The 23,140-nt window shown below is 37.7% G+C and overlaps 1 protein-coding gene across 2 annotated transcripts in view; it reads right to left on the bottom strand.

The window, feature by feature from the left end:
- LOC126272913 (uncharacterized) overlaps nt 1-23,140 on the bottom strand; it is a 243,142-nt gene that overhangs the window by 11,120 nt on the left and 208,882 nt on the right. Inside the window, exons 12-13 of one of the 2 annotated variants that reach the window (XM_049976187.1) lie at nt 21,347-21,457; nt 19,305-19,454 (exon numbers count right to left, since the gene is read on the bottom strand). In XM_049976187.1, the coding sequence (XP_049832144.1) occupies nt 19,305-19,454; nt 21,347-21,457 (261 nt within the window). The remainder of the gene's footprint in view (nt 1-19,304; nt 19,455-21,346; nt 21,458-23,140) is intronic. The other variant, XM_049976198.1, reaches the window with a different exon arrangement.

The following is a 23,140-nucleotide window of genomic DNA, read 5'->3' on the forward strand; positions in this document are numbered from 1 at the left end:
CAGTAAAGAATCCACCCCCAATGCCACACCATGTAGGTTTAGGCACTTGGACCACATCTCACAGTTCACAACAGGCATTCGCCACATGTGCAGAGTGGATGATATGGTTGCGGACTACCTGTTCCACATAGCAGCCATGACCACTCAACTGAATTTCGATAACCTTGTGGACGCCCAGGCAACGGATGTGGACCTGGAGCAATTATTGTCAGGTGGCAACACTGGATTACAACTATGACAAGACCCAGTGCCCGGAACCAACAAACTAGTTTGGCGCAACATGTCAACAGGGAGGTAAAGACCTTTCATCCCTGCCAACTGTCACCGAACGATATTCGACTTTCTGCATAACTTAGCTCACCCCGAAGTCTGCCCCCTTATGAAACTACTTTTGGAGCATTGTGTGTGGCTGAATATCAAGAGGGATTAAGTCACATGGACACGAGTATGCATTCCTTCCCAGAGAGTGATGACAGGACAACACAACCAGCCACTGTTAGGGAGCTTCCCGGTCCTGAAGGGTTGTTTTTGCCCTGCACATATAGATTTAGTGGGGCCACTACTTCAATCTAACTGATTTCATTATATCCTATTAGTCATCAACTGAACGTCTAGTGCATGGAGGCTGCACCGCTCAGGGACATATCAACGGAGACAGTGGTGAGATTATTCATCGACTTATGGACAGCAAGATTTGGCTGCTCTGAGTCACAAACAACCGATCAGGGCAAACAATTCAAATCGACCTGGTTTATGGAACTGTGCCACCTCTGCAGCTGCCACCAATTCCATACCACAGCCTACCATCCACAGTCAAATGGCCTAGTGGAACAGTGGCACCATATGCTGAAAGCAGCACTGGTGTGTCACAATAACAAATGGTCAGAGGCTCTACCCTGGGTGCAGCTGGGTATCAGAATGGCCCACAATGAGGACCTCAATATCTCACTAGCGGAGATTCTCTACAGCAAAGTGTTTAGCCCACCTACAGAATTTGTCACCCAGACATTGGGCAAAAGCAATGAGGACCTCCTAGACCTCTTACAATGGGTCAGAGAATGGATATGCAGCATCAGAGTCCCACCACTGTTGCACCACACAACACCCACCATATTTGTACATAAAAACCTACAGACTTGCATTCACATAATGCCATCAAGCCAGCACTGCATCCAGTGTACAGTGGACTATATGAAGTAATAAGATGGGGACCCAACACATTTGAAATCACGCTAGTCAGCAAACCCACTACTGTGTCCATCAATAGACTGAAGCCAGCATGGACTTTGGCAGAGATGTCAAGGAACAATACCACCCCTTTGACATCATGCCACAACACAACCCTTTTTCAGTCACAGTCAATGTCATGCACTATCGTTCAGAAGGTATCACAGTGTCTCTACATGACACGATGATCGTGGTATCTGCCACGTATGAAAACTAACAAGTTGGCAACAGCATGGTGTTGCAATCGTTTTACTACTCCACACTGATACCCCAATCAGTCAATATAGCTGCACTGTTACCTACGCTATCCAGCGACGACATCCTGCATGTGTCAGCCCCAGACCCAGACCCAAACACACGATCAGCCTACACTGCCACCACAGGATCACTTACACTTACCGGCGGATGACCCAATGATGGCACCTCCAGTACCACCTACTCAGTCAGCACCAACATCATGAACATGCAGACCGCTGCGCCACCGAAAACATCTAGATGAGTACTAACTAGACTCCAGAGATGACCTACACCACACCACAACACAGCTTCAGCACTCCATGCCAGGGGTGTCCCGTGGGGACAAGCTCTATGGGCTTGCTGCAAAAACAGTATCTCTGGACCTGGTAGTGTGTTCTGAGATGACGAGTGTTAATTTGTACCTGTCTGTAAAATGTATATAAATAAATATTGTGTATGTGAATTGGTAATGGTGACAGTCATTGCACATCATGAACATTGTGTTCATAATCCAAATCCTACAAAATTATATAATTATGTTTTGTTTGTTTGGAGGATTACATCTGCAGTTTTGGAACTGCACTGAATAACCCTAACCACAGCACTATAGCAGGATGCTAAGAAGCCAAAACAAAATGGCTCAACTGATTGATAAATGGTGTATTGCGTGGCAATTCATTTTTTGCATTCAATATATAATCCATGATGAATGAAATGGAAGCCTCACTCTCTCTAAAGAACTGGAAATCACAAGAAATTGGAGGCCCTGTTACTTGAAGACCAGCATATGAAAAAAGCAACAGTATAAAAAGTGAAGACCCGCCATGGATCAGTTTTCAACATCTACAGTGATAAAGGTCACTGTCTACAAGAGTCCACAATTCCTCACAGTCATTCCAATAGCCTGCTGAACTGAGGCAGCAGCAAAAATCATGCAGCATCTCAGGGCAATACAGGCGACTTCTTTAAACACCTTGATTTGATTTTATATATGAGACAAAACAACAGCCATCTTAACCCCCTGTTGCCCACACACAACTTTAGCTTATTGTGTGGTTTCTCTCCCTGTCATTCTAATAAAGAGAGTCAGTTCCCTTTAAGACTAGTAGGAGACCCTTTACTAGGTCTTTGTTAGTCATAATCTCTTCATGAATTAATGACCCCAATATTGTGTGCCTTTTGGCTTCCAGTTGTTTAAATGTGGTGCACTTTCATCCCCCACAACTTCTTCTTTAGCCTCCTAGTCATCATGAAAAAATGCTAGTCATCAAAAACTTAAACATGGCTGTGAAAAAGCAACTGTATAAATCTGAAGAGATTTAAAAATCAGCCAACCAGTTGCAAAACAAACGTTTACTACCCCTTGACCTAGGTTTCGATATTTCTAAAAATTTCTTCTTCAGAAGAAGTGGGCGTTTTCCATCACATGATGGTACATTAGATTAGCAAAAGCTGAGTGCCTCTTGTCATATACAAAATTGACAAAAACAAGAATTATCTCAAGCTATGGCTTCAGATAGCAGCCATATAACATTTACTTTACTTCTGAATGAATACTCACTAGTAAATGGCCACAGGTAGAGGCTCTTGTAAACACAAAATTATAACAGGAGTCACAGAATAAAATACTTGCATAAGTTACACATACATCATGTCAGAGACAAAGGTCAACTGCCAGCCTTTAGCTTTCTGGAGGGGAGAGGATGGGTGGGTGGTGGTGGTGGGACTGCCATGATTATGCAAGATAGTACTCATAAGAGGAAAACTGCCCCAGAAGTTTACTACTGGTATCTTCCCACATTGTTATGGGAAGCTGTCACAGGAAGTTGTCCAAGGAGATGTTTTTGCTCCATCAACACACATTATTGCATTCTGCACAGGACACAGTAGCACAAACCTGTTCCTTTGGGCTATCAAATTTTGCTTCATCCCACTATTCTCCTGACAAAGCATTCAGTACTATCTCCCCTCTTTCCTCAGATGAAGAAACCATTGAGAAACAAGCATTCTATTGAGAAACAAGCATTTCCAGAATAAATATCATTTATGGCATCTTTTCTGCAGCTGCAGTTATATATACAAGTATTATAGATCACCCAGCATGATCATATTTCATTATAGATCATACCCTGATGTGGCGAAAGTTATGACATAGTGATACACAAATATACCGATGATGACAGCATCATGTACACAAGGCATAAAAGGGAAGTGCACTGATGGAATTGACATTTGTACTCAAGTGATTCATGTGAAAAGGTTTCTGACATGATTAAGGCCAGACAATGAGTGTTAACAGACTTTGAATGAAGAGTGGTAGTTTGAGCTAGAAACACGGTACATTCTAGTCTGGAAATTGTTTGGAAATTCAATATTGCAAGACCCACAGTGTCAAAAGTATGTAGAAAACACCAAATTTCATGCATTACCTCCATCACGGGCAATGCAGTGGCCAATTTCCTTCACTTAACAATCGAGAGCAGCAGTGTTTTCCTAGAGTTGTCAGTGCTAAGAGACAAGCACCAATACTTGAAATAACTGCAGAAATCAATTTGGGACATATAACAAACATATCCATTAGGACAGTACAATGAAATCTGGCATTAATGGGCTATGGCAGCAGAGGACCGATGCAAGTGCCTTTGCTAACAATATGATACTGCTTGCAGCACCTCTCCTGGGCTCATGACCATATCAGTTGGAAACTAGGCAATTGGAAAACTGTGGCCTGGTCAGATGAGTATGAATTCCAGTTGGTAATAGCTGATGGTAGGGTTTAAGTGGATCTACGATACATGAAAATATATTAAGTGTCAGTTAAGTGCTGTGTACTAAAATTAAACATCTACGTGTAGAAGAACATCACAAATGAAGCGGGGAACACAAATATCTAACAAAAGATACTTTCAAATTAAGTGAAGCGCATACTGTCTAAATTACACTTACTACAGATGCAAAATATGGTGTAGAACCTGTAATACTTGCATTTTAAGAGTGATGAAGTGCTGATTTTTAAGGTTAACCAAACAGCCAAAATACAGACTTCTACAGCCAAGGTATCTACTGAGTCTTATTTCGTTAAGAAAGATGTTTTGTATAGAAGAGTGAATATATAGATAAAGACCAACACCACCACCAGGTTACATGGTTGCAGCTCAATTTCTTCCTGGTGATGAATGAAGCTTTATAAACCTCTTATATGCAAGTCGAGTCAATGATTTTTCTATCATTTTGTACACTTATAAAAAGACACAGCTGTGTAAACTGTAACTTGGAAGTGATGTGTGTGATAAAAGGTATGATATGTTGTTATTTTGCCTCATTTCTTTAATTATAAATACCATAATTCAATGTTCATAATTTTATGTAGACTATAAAGTGTATTAAAGTAGCTGTATTCCAACACCTCTGGGAGATGTTTATCAAAGGGTATAGCTTCCTCTTAAAGAATTTGCAACAAGTTCCAAATTAAATTATTTGCAGATACAGCAAAAACATTTGACTTTTACTTGCAATTGCAGAATCTTTATGATATCAGCTGCATTAGGTATGAAAATATTACCTATCAGTAACAAATGAAACTTTGTGCATGCCAGACTGGGACTCGAATCCAAATTTACCATTTGTCACCAAGTGGTCACTTAAAGCACTTTAACTTTCTAAGCATGTTTCCAGGACTGACCCAAATTTCTGTGTGTCCTACTGTCTATGACCCCATTGCTCACAGCTTCCTTTGATTCCCGCCACAGTGTTACAAGCAGACAAACATATTCAACATTAGTATTATGATTGCCATTTTGCCCATTAAAGCCCACAATACTCATTTTTAACAATTTATGAAGAAACAGACACTGGTGACAGTCTTGAAGCTGTACTAAACATGTGAAATTTATTCACAATTGTGGGATCTGACATTAGCTGCATTAAGTATGAAAATATCACTTGTTGGTCACCCATGAAAATTTGTTTCAGACCAGGACTCAAATCTGGATTTCCACCCTTTGAGTTGGTTCTGGAAGTGTGTTCAGGTAGCTGAAATGGTTAAGCCAACAGATTGAAGATAATCCTTGTGGAAGATAATGCCTGTGGTCGTATTTGAAAACTTGTGAGGAGTGAGGCACACTGGAATGTCTCTTAAGTACTTGCAAGCACAAAGGGAAGCTGACTGACTGGCAGAAGACATTTTAATCAATAAGGAACTACATCACATTTTACAAAATGAGTCAACTTCACCAAACTTATCTTCAATATTTTCTATAAAAAAGAACAATTCAGTAGTGGCAAAAGTCTCCCCATCTGTCCTGGAAAAAAGTAAGTAATGGGGAAGGGTTACACCCCAATCCAGTGGGTGTGTCATCTATATCCAACAATATTTTGTGACAATATTAAATTTAGCACAAACAGATAAAGTCGCCACTCCTCATTCTTACAATGAGCACACATAGGGAACTGTCCCCTCGAAGGAATACACTGCTTACGATAAGGCACCACCTGAAATAGTGGACATTACAATATTATGGCAGTCCAAAAGCCTGTACTTATCTAAATTGCCAGTCACCCATCCAATATCAACGCAAGGAGAATGTGATGGGCTGATGCTTTTTGGCTGTTGGAGACAATTCCATTAAATATGGACCAATTAATATTTGGAGTAGGACCATTGACTTGCCCTTTGAGTGGAAACTATTGTGGAAGGAGAGTGAACAAAAAAATCAGAAAAATGCCATTAACATCGATTAAAAAGCTGTAACTGATTCAACTTGCTGAGCTTGACACAGGCAAAGGCAAGCAGTGGTGTGATGTAACTGCATTAAAAGTGTTAATAGTGTCAACACACATTGGCTTAGTGGAAGGCAAGACTGCCTGGGTCACCCCATGGTGCACTGGAGGCTGTTTTCTATGCAGGCCTAACTCTGCCATCTGCCAATGGTTGAATATCCATTCTTTGCCATTGATATAAGTTCACGCGATTCCACAATCTCTGCAACTTCAGTTACAGAATGGTCCGACAATGTTATGCTCTGGTTTGGACCTCAGGATCAGCTGTTCATGGGACAATGATGTCCCTAATTAGCGAGTCTGTGCATGAGGCAGTGTACTAGGAACACCTCCAACTGACAGTTGTGAGAGAGATCTTGCAGGTCAGCCATCCCCATCACATGCAATTGCTCAGGGCACTTGTGGCGTTGGTTAAATCATATCCATGCCACCACCACATGCATTTGATGACCAAAAAACTGCATGAGCAACTGATATGGATCCTCAAAGTTACATCAATATCTACACTCCACAAGCCACCTTATGGTTTGTGGAGGAGTGTACTTTGTATGCCAGTGTGACTTCTTCCTTTTGTTATTCCAGCCACAAATGGTTCATGGGGGAAAAGGACTGCTGTCAAGCCTCTGTGTGGGCTCAAAACTGGCTGATTTTATCTTCGTAGTTTTTTCATGAGGTACACATTGGTTTACCAGTATACTAGTTGACTTTCCTAGGTACATATGCTCTTGGAACTTTAGAAGCAAAAAATACAGTAATTCAGAATGCAGCACTTGCAGTGTCTGCCACTGGAGGTAGCTGAGCATCACTGTGACACTTTTCCACTTACTAAATGAATCTGGAATGAAACATGCTGCCCTTCTTTGGATCTTTTCTATTTTCTCTAACAATTTTATCTGATATGGATCCTAGACTGATGAGTAATATTCAAGTATTGGCTGAAGGAGTGTTTTGTACGGTACCTTTGTTTATCATCTACATTTCCTGAGAATTCTTTCAATTAATCTCAGTCTGGCATTTGCCTTCCCTGCAATAAATTTTATGTCTCTGTTCCACTTTAAATCACTTTGTATAAATACTCCTAGATATTATGTGGAAGCAGCTGCTTCCAGTGATTGTTCTGCAACAGTGTGATCATAAAATAATGGGTCTTCTGTCAATGTGGTCACAATATGTTACATTTGTTCCTGTTGAGGGACAGTTGCCACTACATGCACCAATAATCAATCCTTTGCAGGTATTCCTGCATTTTTTCTACAATTTCATAACACTGCATCTCCTCTGTATACAACAGCATAATCTGTGAAAAGTCTCATGAAAGTCCTGATGACCTCCTTACATAACCTACTACATAATTTAGTTACATTGTGAGAAGTAGTGGTCCTCTCTCTTGGGAAATACCCAAAATTATTTTTATGTCTACAGACTGCTCTCCATTCAGAATGAAATGCTGTGTTCTGCTTGCTAGATACTATTTAGCCCAATCACCCAGTTGGTCTGATAATCCATATTCTTCTATTTTGTTTATTAGGATCCAGTGCAGAACAGAATATTACACCTTCTGGAGTCAAGGAACACAACATCTAATTGGCTGCCTACATCTGCTACTTTCTGGGTCTCATGTATGAACTGAGTGATCCTTGTTTTCAGAATCCATGTTTATTCCTATAAAGTAGATTGAAGTTAAGTTTCTCAGACTCAGTAGAGGGCTTCAATCCTGCACATTGTAATACAACCATGCACAGCTGGACATTAATAAGGCAGCCTCACTAACTTTATCGACAATACATTTTATCTGTCGCTGGAGCAAGAACCAGAGCAGGTAATTCTCCCACCTTCCTGTAGACTCTGTGATGCTAGCAAACAGTGTAGGGGGCAGTGGGGTAAAGGGCTTTTCTGCAGGTAGTATGACAGTAAAAATGATGGAGAGTATTAAGAAAAAGTTGTTTCATTAAAGCACTGGTAGGGGATGTGATCCCGTCTCCAGAAACTCAACTTCTGCTGGAAGAAGACTGCTTTTCCTCTCATGAAACACATAATGTTTATTATTTATTGGTCCAAGAATCAGTTTCATACATACATTGTACATGTGATATAGTACAGTGGTAAATATAGTTAGTTTACAGTACAGTAGTCATTTTGACTACATTGTTGACATAATAAAAATGCATAATAATGTAGGTTGGTGTACTACATTGCATCTACATGTGATAGTAGTTGTTATTAAGTGAGATGATACGACAATCACAAAGTAAACTATTTTACGAATTGACAATTAGTGAAATTTGGTACATGAGGTTTACTTATTATGATGTTCCATAAACTCAGACAAAGAATAGAAGCAGTGGTCAAGCAAGAACTGTTTTAACTTTATTTTAAATGCATTTAATGTTCGTATGCATTTCAGGTGTACTGCTTCATACAGGCAAGGCAGTGGCAATATTTTCAGAGTTTTAAAAAGGGGTCTACAGGAATCCTTACAATTAGATTTTTTTATCACCCTGATAATCTTTTTCTGTATTTTAAATGTTGTTGTAGTATTTGTGGAATACCCCCAAAACATTCTTCCATACATAAGTAGCAACTGTATACTGCAATGATACATTGTCATCACTGATGAGCAGCTTGTATTTTAAGAGAGGATTCTAACAGCATACACTAGTGAATTCAGTTTCTCATTTAAATTGTTTAGGTGTACCTCCCACTTCAGACCTGCCTGAACATGTACACCTAGAAATTTTGTATGACTGACCTTCAACACATTTTTTCCTTCGATAGTGCAACCAGGGTTTGTGGGATGGAGATTTTGTGTGATATAAAAATAACTGCTACAGTTTTTTCAGAATTTATGATGTGCCTATTGGCCTTGAACCAGTATGTTAAGGTACACATAACTGATACTGCAGCCTTCTGCAGATTTTCCTAATTCCATGATTTACTTAGAGTATTAGTGTCATCTGCAAACAGTATAGTGGTTCCATCGTTTAGTTTACTAGCCAAGTCATTTACATACAGCAGAAATATGACAGGTCCTAGAACTGACCCTTGTGGGACTCCATACTTGTTTTTTCTGTTCATCACCCTAAGAGCTAGAAATTGTTTGTGTTTCACTATCTTTGTGATTTATTTCTGTAATCTGCTGATTATTACTGAGGTACAAGTGGATCCATTTTTCAGACTGGCCTCTAATTCAATAATTACTTACACTACTGGCCATTAAAATTGCTACACCAAGAAGAAATGCACATGATAAACGGGTATTCATTGGACTAATATTTTATACTAGAACTGACGTGATTACATTTTCACGCAATTTGGGTGCATAGATCCTGAGAAATCAGTACCCAGAACAACCACCTCTGGCCGTAATAACGGCCTTGATACACCTGGGCATTGAGTCAAACAGAGCTTGGATGGCGTGTACAGGTACAGCTACCCATGCAGCTTCAACATGATACCACGGTTCATCAAGAGTAGTGACTGGTGTGTTGTGACGAGCCAGTTGCTTGGCCACCACTGACCAGACGTTTTCAATTGGTGAGAGATCTGGAGAATGTGCTGGTCAGGACAGCAGTTGAACATTTTTTGTATCCAGAAAGGCCTGTACAGGACCAGCAACATGCAGTCATGTATTATCCTGCCGAAATGTAGGGTTTCGCAGGGATCAAATGAAGGGTAGAGCCACGGGACGTAACACATCTGAAATGTAACGTCCCCTGTTCAAAGTGCCATCAATACGAAGAAGAGGTGACCAAGGTGTGTAACCAATGGCACACCATACCATTACGCTGGGTGATACACCAGTACGGCAATAACAAATAAGTGCTTCCAATGTGTGTTCACTGCGATGTCGCCAAACACAGATACAAACATCATGATGCTTTAAACAGAACCTGGATTCATCCGAAAAAATGATGTTTTGCCATTCGTGCACTCAGGTTGGGCGTTGAATACACCTTCGGAGGCGCTCCTGTCTGTGATGGAGCGTCAAGGGTAACAGCAGCCATGGTCTCCGATCTGATAGGCCATGCTGCTGCAAACATTGTTGAACTGTTCGTGCACATGGTTGTCGTCTTGCAAACGTCCCCATCTGTTGACTCAGGGATCAATAAGTGGCTGCACGATCGGTTACAACCATGAGGATAAGATGCCTGTTATCTCGACTGCTAGTGATACGAGGTCATTGGGATCCAGCATGGCGTTCCGTATTACCCTCCTGAAGCCACCGATTCCATATTCTGCTAACAGACACTGGATCTAGACCAACGAGAGCAGCAATGTCGCGATACTATAAACTGCAATCGTGATAAGCTACAATCTGACCTTTATGAATGTCAGAAACTTAATGGTACGCTTTTCTCCTCCTTACACGAGGCATCACAACAACGTTTTACCAGGCAACGCCGGTCAACTGCAGTTTGTGTATGAGGAACCGGTTGGAAACTTTCCTCATGTCAGCATGTTGTAGGTGTCGCCACCGGCACCAACCTTGTGTGACTGCTCTGAAAAGCTAATCATTTGCAAATCACAGCATCTTCTTTCTATCGGTTAAATTTCATGTCTGTAGCATGTCATGTTCATGGTGTAGCAATTTTAATGGCCAGTAGTGTAATTTACACAAGAGAATGCCATCATCAACTACATCAAAGGCTTTACTTAGATCCAGAAACATCCCATATTATGTTTATCATCCACTGCTTTTAATACTTCATTTAAGAGGGCAAAAATTGCTGACTGATTTGACTTTTTAGCTCTGAACCCATGTTGGGAGTCACTTATTAGCTTCTCTTTATTTAAGAATACTGTTTATCTTCTAAGGAAGATTTTTCCATAATTTTTCTGAAGCCTGACAAAACTGAAACTGGTCTGTAAGTAGCAATATCACTTTTTGCACCCTTCTTATGCAAAGATGTTACTTTTGCAGTTTTTAGATTATTTGGCAATACACCAGTCTCAAAAGATGAATTTACTATGTCTGTTACAGGTTCCATAATAAATGTTGCACTAGCCTTGATAATAGCATCCGGCATCTTATCAACACCCACTGAATATTTATTAGGTAATCTTTTTTTTTTTTTTTTTTTTTTTTTTTTTTTTTTTTTTTTTTTTTTTTTACAGTGCCTCAGGTGTTGCTAGATACAGGAATAATGTGTTTGAATGAATTTCTCCATCTGAGTGGAGTGCTGTTTGTGATGGTGTGTATTCATTAACTGCTGTGCTATGTTTGAGAAATAATTGCTGAAAGCACTAACAACATGTTTGGAGTCAATTAGTTAATTTTTATTCATAATCAGCTCTATATTATTGTGATTATCTGGCCTGGTACCCACTTCTTTCCTTATAATTTGCCAGGTTGCTTTAGTTTTATTCTTGGAATCACACAATATTTTGTCATTTTCTAATTCTTTTACTTTTGAAATAACTCGTGTTGTTAGTCATTTGTATCTTTTGAAATATGCAATAAAGTCAGGATTGTATTATGCTTGGAGTACTCATACAATCTCCTTTTATTTTGACATGTTGTCCTTATCCATTTTGTAATTCACTTGTTTGTTTTTTGAGTATGGTTCAACACAGGTTTTTTTTTTGGGAAAAATCCCTTTTAAAAAAAATGTTTGAATGCAGCCATAAACTTATATTTCTCACTGGTCTTATTACAGTCATATACATCTTTCCAACTTTCACGCTCTAAAGAAAGAACAAAAATATTCCACATGTTTTACACTGAAATTCCTTACAGTGTGTTGTGTTCGACTGGGAATTTGGTGTCCTGAAACATTAATTGCAAGAATTTGAGCACAGTGATCGCTAAAACCCATGTTTACAACTTGTGTGTTATAGGCATATTTGCACGTATTTATCAAGATCTGCATCTATTATTGATCAGAGGTAGGTTTTTCTCGAGTTGGTTCAATTACCGTTGGACTGATTTTGAACGATTGTAGTAAATTTATAATGTCATCTCTGAATTAATTGGATTTCGAGAAATCAGTATTAAAGTCACCACATATACTTATGTTTTTCTTGGGAGAGTGAATTTCTTCCAAGAGTTCCTCCATGTGATTGTATAACACTTTTTTGTCTCCATCTGATGACCTGTATACACAAATAATAACTGTATTTTGCCTTGCTAGTTGAGTAATAGAGAGTTTTATATCTTTTTCACAGGACATTTTATGGTATTTAGTTACACTATTGAATTCAATATTTTGTTTAACATATATACAAAGTACCCCCACAACTCGATATTTTCCTACAAAACATCCTTGCAAGTTTGAACTCAGGAAGGTATGTTTGCTCTAACATATCTTGTTTGAACCAGTGTTCTGTAAAGCATAGTACAGAAATATCATTTAGATCACTTAATATTATTTCTATTTCATTTAGTTTATTTGGGAGCGACTGATCATTTTGATGGAGTAATTTAAAATTAGCGACAGGGAGGGAATCATTTCTTGCTTGACCACTTGCCTCACCATTTGAGCTAGTGTACTTAGTGGTAAAAAATACTCATGTTTTCCAGGGATGGTATTCATGGTGTTTGCCGTGTGGCTTGCTGGTTCATCATTTGTGGGTTCCAGCCTTTCTTCTGTTGAAATGTTCCCAATTTTCATTTTTTTCCCATCCTTTTCTTGGTATGACTTTCATTGGGCTTATTTTTCGTAATGAAATGGTCCCAACTGTGTTTTTTCGTGGGTGGCACTTTCACTTCAAGACTGGCACTTTCTATCTGATTGTCCATTTGTGTATGCTTTTTTTCTGTACTGTTACTTGGTTTTTCAGTTTTCACCATGCATATGAAAGAAGCAAGCCTATTACAAATGTGAATCTTTCCTTGTTTGTTTAGATGTAAACCATCAGTTGTATACTCATTTCTTATCAGGCGTTAAATTTTGAAATTCACAGATAATCTCTTTCTGCACACGTCTGTGGCAGTGTTGATTTTTTCTAACATAATGCAGTTTGCAGCTTTGATTTTTCCATTTAGACCTTGTGCATCATGTGTAAGTGGTATTGGATGAATTATGACATTTGTTTTTTGCGTGTGTTTAAGTATGTATTCCGAAAGTATCTTTCATGTTCCTCCGCAATTCTGTCAGAGGTTTATCAGTGTTATTTGTGCCACCAATAATGACTAAAGTATCATTGACGGAGAAGTTATCAGGCTATATTCTCAAAGATAATTAACTAATGAAAAGAATCTATTTAAGTGTGGATTTTCCATGGAAGGAAGGTAAAAATTTTCTGTTGGTATGTTAGTGTCAAAGCTCTGGCTGTTGGATACATCAATAAAGTGTTACATGAATAAAATCAATGAGATAGACAAGCTGTTTGTTTGTTTTGCAACTTAGTATACAGTCATGATGGTCTTTATTCCATCATATATGCAGCACAGTGTAGACTTCACTATTAAGAACACAGATAAAAACCCAGAAATCCAACAGCAACCTACAAAACTATCAAACTGAGTAATCCATTCTGTAGTTTCTTTCTTATGTTAGCCCCAGTGGGGCACTGTCTTTTCAGAACAAAATGTGTGTTTAGCTGATACTACATCAGATCCAGAAACCAGTGAAGAGATTTCCAGAGATGTTTCATAGAAAACTACCTTACATTATTCTATTTAGTTCTGTATCTTTATTCTCTTCCACAAACAAATTAAATGAATTCCAGTTACTGTACTTGCCAATGATATTTCACTAAAAATCACTTCCCACAATAATTTCAGCTTTCCTGTTGCTGTATCCAGTACTTCTGTGATCAAAAATACATGGATATTTTTCCCATAGACCAACAAAAATGAATATTGAACTCAGAACCATTTCTGATTTTTCTGGGTACACAGACTACCACACAACCAAAGCAGAAATGTTAGTGAACTGAAAGTTCATAACCTGTAAATAACAAGGATGTGGTGTGCAGCTAAAAGTAGAGCATGCCGCATTCATCTGCCATAGTGTGGCATGCCATATGACTCAGCTATGTCAATTCATTAGACTGAGTGTGTTTCATAGGAAGTTACAAGCTAGATGCATGCCTTGTGTGTGCCACACCGCTTTCAACATTACTTGGTAAGCACTCTATCTTACTTGCTTAGTTTTGATGTGGTAAAGAGACACATATAAACAAAATGATTTTAGTTCTTCATGCACAGATTTGATTTTAGAAAACTGAGTTTATCAACTGTATCCTTAACTTCACTACCAACATAACAGCTCAGACAGAATTATTTCCACATGATATGTCAGGTCTGATGTTTCTATGATGAAATATATTATAACAGTAAGGGAACATTCCAAAATGTAAATAAATGATCTCGATGAAACTTGGTGGATCCGTAAAGGGATAAAAATAATGGAATATATATTTTGTTCACTTTTAAGTGAAAAAACACACCTCAAAAATAACTTGGCATATTACCCTTGAGAGAATATCTTCAAAACCTTCAAACATAAAAAATGTGTTTCACATAACTATATACAGGGTGATTATAATTAAACTTTCAAAAGACTCTAGAATAATACCACTGGTCAGAATGACATCAAATTGCAGCAGAATATTATCAGAGAAGGGGGAAACATAAGGCAGAAGAAAAAAAATAGTGTGAGAACTGATAAATAGATGGTGCTGTATGTGTCAGAATATGTAAATAAAACACTTGTCATGCACACAACCCACTGAAGTTGGTATAAACATGCCAGGTACATGGCTTTTCCTCCTTTCGTGTCTGTGATGTTTGCCATGATTGTCTCAATGCAGGATCACACTCTGCTTGTAAAGCTGTATTACAAGAATGATGACTGTGCACACATCACTCTCCAGAAGTTCTGGACAATGAAGGGTTTGAAAAAAGGCGTTGGTCCGATGATTGATGTGGGTCTGGAGAAATTCGAAAAGACGTATTCTTTTGCTGTGCAACTAGGTAGAGGGAGGAAATGAATTGATTTGACACCAGTGGAAGCAGTGGCCACAGCAAAGCAGGAGGAGAAGAATTGCCCGAACATCGAACATACCCGGGAGCACAGTGTGTACATCCTTTTTCGCTATCCATTCAAAATTACTCATGTGCACGAGTTGCTTCTTGTTGACCACACAGACATATAATTAAGGTGAGATGGCCAATGATCTCTCCAGTGCAGATGCACACCAGGTTTGAAATCTTATGGGAATAATCAAATCATCATTACTCATGAGAATAATGAGCAAAGCACACTACATTAGTAGTCTGTAGATAATTTCATAATTTGTGTCTGACAGGAGGCATGCTAGGGTGCTCCATGCAGTTGAAATGACCACTGTGTCTGGATGGCTCAGAGGTTAGAGCATCTACCTAGGAACCAGAGGTCCAGCACAAATTTTCCCCCTTTGATTTTAATCAATGCCTGCTTGTCCATAATTCCTGTGTGTCTTAATTAATAATGGCTGCTGGATCAAAAAATAGTGTCTGCATTTCAGACATGTCCAAAAGAACAGGCATCAAACACATACATATTTTGTTAATTTAAAATAATAAGTATCTTATTATTATGATACCAAATCATTACAATAATGGTAATCTGTAAATAAATGCTTAAATGGAACACTTTTTTACACTGTGCAGATAAAATGAATGAAATTTCTTCACACACTGTGCATAATAAAACGAAGTTCAGCAGAATTGTGAAATTGTGGTGGGTGATAGTCTAAATATCCTTATTTGTACCAGGCATACTTTAGCACAGTGGAAAAACTCAGCAAACAGAACTGATTATGTACTAGTAACTGCAGCTTGCGTGTATTTTCTCTAGTGGAGACAGATGTCATAATCATTCAGCAGAGCTAGATCTGAAAATCTTCTCACAACGTTCTTCCAACATTAAAAGCTGTAAATGTCCAATGACTGTACCTGTCCTGCAAGCCTTTTTGGATAACCAGATGTACAATTCCTTATACACAGGTATAAAGTTCAAAATAGTTCTTTCACACTGACTACCCCACCACTCTTAACAATAACACAGATTTTTCTCCCACACAGGAAAAATTCTGTCAAATATCTTTTGATGTCACAAGAACATTTGGGACTTCAAAAAGAGATTCTTGAATTCTCAGTCCAAACATTCCATTAGCTTCTTTTAAAACTATTAAAAAATGGGGTAGAAACATGGATATTTAGAGGATCACCAAACATTATTTGAGAATCCTGCTGAATTTTGTTTCATTTAGTGTTGTCCATCATGTGTACTATGTGAAGAAATCTCAATGATTTTATGTGCATGGTGTAAAAACATGTTACATTTTAAACATTTCTTTACAGATTGTCATTATTGTGATGATTTTGTATCATAATAACAAGTTGCTTATTATTTTCAGTTGACAAAATATGAGAGAGTGCTGAAAAGTCATGCCTTTGACCTTTGTGTGAAAAATCTTAAAGCTAACTCTATTAACATTCTACATATTTATTATTCATGCCTACACATGTATTTCTCGACTTAGTCATCCTGGTTATCAGCACATTTCTCTCAGCAACAGACTAGTTTGTCAATATCATCATTGTAGAATGTTTAACTTTGTTTTTAGAGCCACACTCTCACCTCTGCTTACACTGCTTCATTACTATCAACATTAAGTCCCCAAAGGTGTTCTTTAAATTTTGGTAACACTCTGTGCTTCATCACACATGTTGATTTTAGCACTACTATTTACACCAACACAAGCACGAGCAACCCATCATTGCACATTACTGATTTTGATACAATCATCAACATACACAACTTTCAATATATTTATTTATTTATTTATTTATTTATTTATTTATTTAACCTGGCAATATAGGCACTTGCATCAGAAATACAGGCAAGTCAACTGAGTAATACCTCTACTGATACTAGAACAGAATAAAAAAAATTGGAGGCATTAATTTTCAGCACATCTTTGTACACACATGTGAAACGGCAAATTAAAAGACTAAGAAACATGAATTTAAAACCTAAAAACAACAATTTAAAGCATAAACCCAAATAAGTAAAAAAAAATGGTGTAATAATAAGCACTTAGATATTTTAATTAGATATGCTGACATGATTGGCACCTCATTGTGTACAACCGATTTAAAAAAAAAAAAAAAAAAAAAAAAAAAACGCCATTTCAATAATTAGTTTTAATATACAAGGACAGAGCTGGCGTGAAAGCTTCTTTAATTTATGTTGTAGCAAAAGTTTCCATTTTGCAAATTTAATTAATGGTGGTGCAGTATTATGCATAATTTCTGATTGTTACAGAAGTTGTATACAGGTTTCTCTCTCCATCTTCAGGCCACGAGTGGCCTACTGGGACCATCCAACTGCTGTGTCATCCTCAGTGGAGGATGCAGATAGGAGGGGCGTGGGGTCAGCACACTACACTCTCTGTTGTTATGATGGTATTCTTGACCAAAGCCGCTACTATTCGGTCGAGTAACTCCTCAATTGGCATCACGAGGCTGAGTGCAGCCCAAAAACTGGCAATAGCACATCTTATATGACATACATTTTTTTAAATGTTTGACGGTTTTGAATAGATTCCCTATAAACCTAATATGCCAAATTACCTTTCAGGGTGCGTTTTACATCTTAAAAATGAAAGTGGGCAAAAATGAAAAGACATATATATTGTATTATTTTGAACCCTCTACATACCCATCAAGTTCCATTTAAGATCATTTATTTAAACCTGAGAATGTTCCTTTGTAGTAAATAATATGACAAAAATTGGTCAACAGTGTAATTAACATGCATCACATTCCTGAGTGTTTCTGTAGTAGCCCAGCTGGAAATAATTAAATTTTCTCTAATTACTGCATATATTTAGTACGTCTATGTATTCAGTGTAATGTATTCTTGGCAGAAGCTCCTTCTTGCTTATATGACTATGCTGGGGCATGAGGCAAGACAGTGGTGACATTTAACCTATTGGAAGTGGGACTTTAGCCCAGCTGAATTCTGCCAGTAACTTAGCATCATCTCCTCAGTTGAGTGGCTGCTGCTGGGCTAATAATATATTAGAGTGTGACAAATGAGAAGCTGCTATCGAACCTTGTCACTATTTGTGTTCAGCTTCCAAAGCATATTCATCCTGTTATTGAAACCTATAACAACAACATAGAACAACAACAATATGATGGAATGGATATATCCACACAGCATATAGATGAGACATTTAGTTGCAGATAGGCACAACAAAAAGACTGCTACATGTTTGACCAGAGACCTCAGCAGCATGAGACAGTGTTCGTGTGTGTGAATCATGCTTTTGTGTGTGTGTGTGTGTGTGTGTGTGTGTGTGTGTGTGTGTGTGTGTGTGTGTGTGTGTGTTCAAATGTTTAACAGTCATTTTGTTGTACCTGTCTGCAACTCAACGGCTCTCCTGTATGGTTAGTAGTAACATATGTAAGAGAAGGAAAATTAAACAGTCTCAATTAATCACGGGCATTCTGTATCAATGAATTCACGGGAACACGTTAGACGTAAATACTGATTTTCATATGCCTATTTTTTTCATATTTTGCACCAGCTCATATACTTGGCAGTTTGATGTATAATAAAAATAGTAATAATAATAAATGAAATGTTAGTTGCCTTTGCCACAGATATTTTCACTTCAAATTACTACTGTGCTCGTTGGTCATTGATGCCATCCATTCCATTGTTTGAACAACTAATTTACAAATTTTTACTGGCACAATTGAAAAATAAAGTACTTTTTTATGTACCCAACAAGTTTACAGTTTCATTTGTGAGCAAAAATTTAATTAATGTAGCAGGACTCCCCCCCCCCCCCCCCCCCAAAAAAAAAAAAACAATTTATCAATTAGCAATTATTTTAACAAATCATCATCATCATCATTTAAGACTGATTATGCCTTTCAGCGTTTTAACAAAATATAAATAAATTGAATGATCTGAAACTCATATGAATTCATTATCCTATGGTTGTACTTGAGTATTAAAGAGATGTACATTTTATCATCACATGAGTATTTTGTTCATATAAACATGACAGAGATAAGGCAACACACACAGCAATAAATATTTGGTTTTACTTACTGATAAAAACAATGTCCAGCTGAAATAAGCCAGTACTCTGATATAAGTGTGGCTCCACATTGAAATTCTCCCTCCTTGTAGAGTGCTGCCTGCCATGGCCAAGAACCAGGTCCAGCATTGCCGCCTCCAACAATCCTGGAATGTCGAGACCTGTACATGATATATATAATATTTTTATTAATCATATTTAACTAAAACAACACCACGTACTTATGATCCGAGTGAGAATGATAATTTGGAGTAAGTAAAAAAACAACTTCAAATATTGACATGTAGAAGGAACAGACTACCCATCTTTTCCCTCAGTCTTTTAACATTAGGAAAAACAGATCCAGGGGGCTACTGGGCGAAGGAGACTTCCCAAAGGAATAGACGGGTATTCAATGTTTAAAATGTTAACAGAACTAAGTCAAGTGTTTGTGTAAAACATTAAACAATCTGACTGATAGGCACTTGTCAGAAATAGCTTGACTCTATAAAGTTTTAAACTGTTTTTCTTCACAACCATGTAATACCATAGAAAACTTAATTGAATCTGAACAACAATCCAGTGTATTTTTTTCTTTTTATATATCAGCTGTCTTTACCCAAATGTTACAAAACGTTTGTTTTACAAGACTGATTATTTCTGATTCTTGGTTAGTGTTTTACTTCTAGAACAGAGGGCCAAGTTGCCCCACTTTTAAATAATTTTTAAAGTTCTACTGCAATTATTATATGTAGATTTAAATAAATTTGAAGATAATAGCTGTAATAAAATTATACCATTTTAATCATTGTACGTCATGTCATGAACATGAACCAGAAAAGGATGAAGGGCTGGATTTACTTTCTGTGGTGAAGACTACATGATATAAGAAATGGAAGAAGTGGAAAAGCATTATACGGATAATACATGAAGAAAGAGGTGCAAATCATAAGGTAGAAGTAGAGTGTCATCTATCTCCATAAGATGATCAGCAACTGCAAAATGAAATACAAACAATGGACAAGACAGTGCAGCATTGAGTAACCTTGGCCTCAGCATCATGTGGTCATGGCATTGGACTGTGAAGGTGGAGATCTGGGTTTAAATCTCCCTCATGCACCACTTTTTTCACAAAATTATGAACTGTCCATCTGGTCACTGACATGTGTTTTCACTGTATTCAAAGTTGTGTGTGTATTGTGATGTAATGTCCATTTGATATGGTGATGTGTAATGAAGGAACCACCTATTTGTTCTACTCAAGTACCAGATGTTATTCCTCTTTCATTCCTTTTTGGATGCTTTGACTTTTGAATACCTTCATTTTAACATAGCTCATACCTGTTTCTTTGCTGTTTTCATTTCTGTGAGAGATCTACTAGACATCTCTCCTGCTCTCACTATTCATTGCATTTACTTGCAATGATAATATAGTCTTACCACATGGCTTGTATTCTATAAACAAGGTGTAGCATGACAATTGCCAAGACTACAGAAGGAGAACAGGCACATCAATGACAGATGAACAATTCATAAATTTATGGGGAAAATAAAGGGGAGCACATGAGAGAGGTTTGAACATGGATTTCCCCCTTTGCAGTTTAACATTGCGACCAAACAACCATGACACCTTAGTTCCTGCAAGTCGCTCGATGTTGTACATCTTGAGCTTGGACCATTTACTGTTTCTATTTAGCTTCTTTTTTCACTGTTCAGTACACCTTTTTCTCGTTTTCATGCTTTCTCTGAGTTCAGGTTTAATGGGCTATCCACTGGTGCCATTTTATCACTCAATCTGAAGGAAGTGCAGTGTGTACTTCCCTTGTGAGCAACACAAAAAATTATGTCCCACAATTTCAACAGTACACATTCTCAGAAGGGTCAAGGAACATATTATTTCCTCTGATACACAACTCACCTCATGTAATGATGATGATAATAAAATCACAGAAATTCTATCATATAACAGTTAAAAAAAACTATACTACCACCTAGCACATAATGGATCTTAGTCTGAACAGTACATATGGCAGTAAAACTAGTTGTCATAATATAAACATTTGTTTTATGATACCTAGCCCACTGGTTTACAGCTTGTGGACGTATTCCACATTCCAAATCCTTGCATGTTACATGCAGCAATTCCTGCTGGGGGCACTCAGAAGGCTGGAATGACAATACAGATCTGGAAAGAAACGAAAATGTCTACTTTATGCCCTGTTACAATGGATGCATTGCAGAACAATGTAGTAAATATGCACTTTGTAAAAATATATTGTTTATTCTGTAATATGTTAATTACACACTCAATATTATGAATATAGGATTTATTATCTTTTATTCAAAATGTAGAGGTAAACCTTGAAAGTTTTAAGAAAAACTAATATCTGATCAGTTCCATAGAAAAACATTGACAGCACCCTTCAGAATAATACATTATTATGAAATTAAACATTGTCAAACTATAATAAATGGTTTAAGTAATACTCTCTAGGACTTTCAGTCCTAGAGTTGAAACATGCAGTTAGTAACTGTAATGTTTTACATTTCAAAGTGAATAATGACATCTGTATTGCTGATTCTTTTTTTCCATTTGTTTAATAGATTCAGACAATAAGGGAACAATACTGTAAATTAAAATCAGTTGAGGCACTCAGCAACAGCAACAGTTTGCATTTGCTTCACATTTGTTTAACTGCCCTGTTCTGGTCCCATGTGATTTATACTTTGTTTGGGAAGTGAGAAAGCAGTCTTCAAATATTGGTTTGAATTACCAGTAGCAGCCATCTCTGCCTACAGAGTATTACTGAAGAACTTTTCCAAGAGGTTTTGGATGTAGTCAACACTAATTACTTTGAAAGTGTGCACTAGTCAAAACAACTTTAAGAAATGTGCTTTGACAGCATATGACACATTATTGTAAAAATAGGAATTCTTGCTGAATGGAAGATAGGTGGAAGGGTTTGAGGAAAATAAGAAATGTATAAATGAATTAATGAAACTGCAGGTTATGAAAAAAATCTGAAAAAATAGAGGGGGTACAAAGACAGAGGAGAAAATTAGGAGGTAAGAGAACACACACGAAACAAATAATGCACTGACTTAAAAAAAACGAAAGGAATGAGATAAATAGGATGAAGGAGAGAGTGGAGTGGAGATCATGGGGGGGGGGGGGGGGCTATGGAGCAAAATGGACAAGAATAAAGAGTGAAGAGTGAAAAGTGAAAAGTGAAAAGTGAAAGAAAATTATGAAACTATCACAAGAGAGTGATTTAAAGTTGACAAGGGCCAACCACCGACTAGAATCAACAAGGCTTCCAGTGCCTGAACACATTATTCCACCAAGGATGTGACTTTCTCAAATCATCTCTCCTAGGTATCATTTCATCATCCACTATCACCTTCCACTGCTCTGATAACTCCCGAAACATCTTTGTCAAATTGTAGGATGTTCCATGGTCATTATCCCTACCCAAATGTTTTGATACCTGCAATTGTTCCTGTGGTTAAACCTGTCTCATACACCCAACCACCACTACTTACTATCATCACCACTGGTAAGCCATACAGTGGCACAGGAAGAGCAATATGTGAAACCAAACATCTTATTTTCCAAGTAACATTTGTTCAATGTGTAGCTTTTTACACATCAATGACCACCAATAAACTGGCTGTACAAATGGATGAGCACAAAAGAACTGTCTGCCTACATCTATTACCCATGTTTCTGAGCATGTTTTACAGCACAGCTCAAGGAATCTGAATGCCTGAGCAGTAATGATAGCCATCCTAGCACATGGCAAAGCACGACAAGGCATCAGATTTAGACGGAATCTTTTCAAAGATTGTGTAGGAAGCAGTTCCAGTC

This window comes from Schistocerca gregaria, chromosome 1 (assembly GCF_023897955.1).
Source record: "Schistocerca gregaria isolate iqSchGreg1 chromosome 1, iqSchGreg1.2, whole genome shotgun sequence".
Lineage (NCBI taxonomy): Eukaryota > Metazoa > Arthropoda > Insecta > Orthoptera > Acrididae > Schistocerca > Schistocerca gregaria.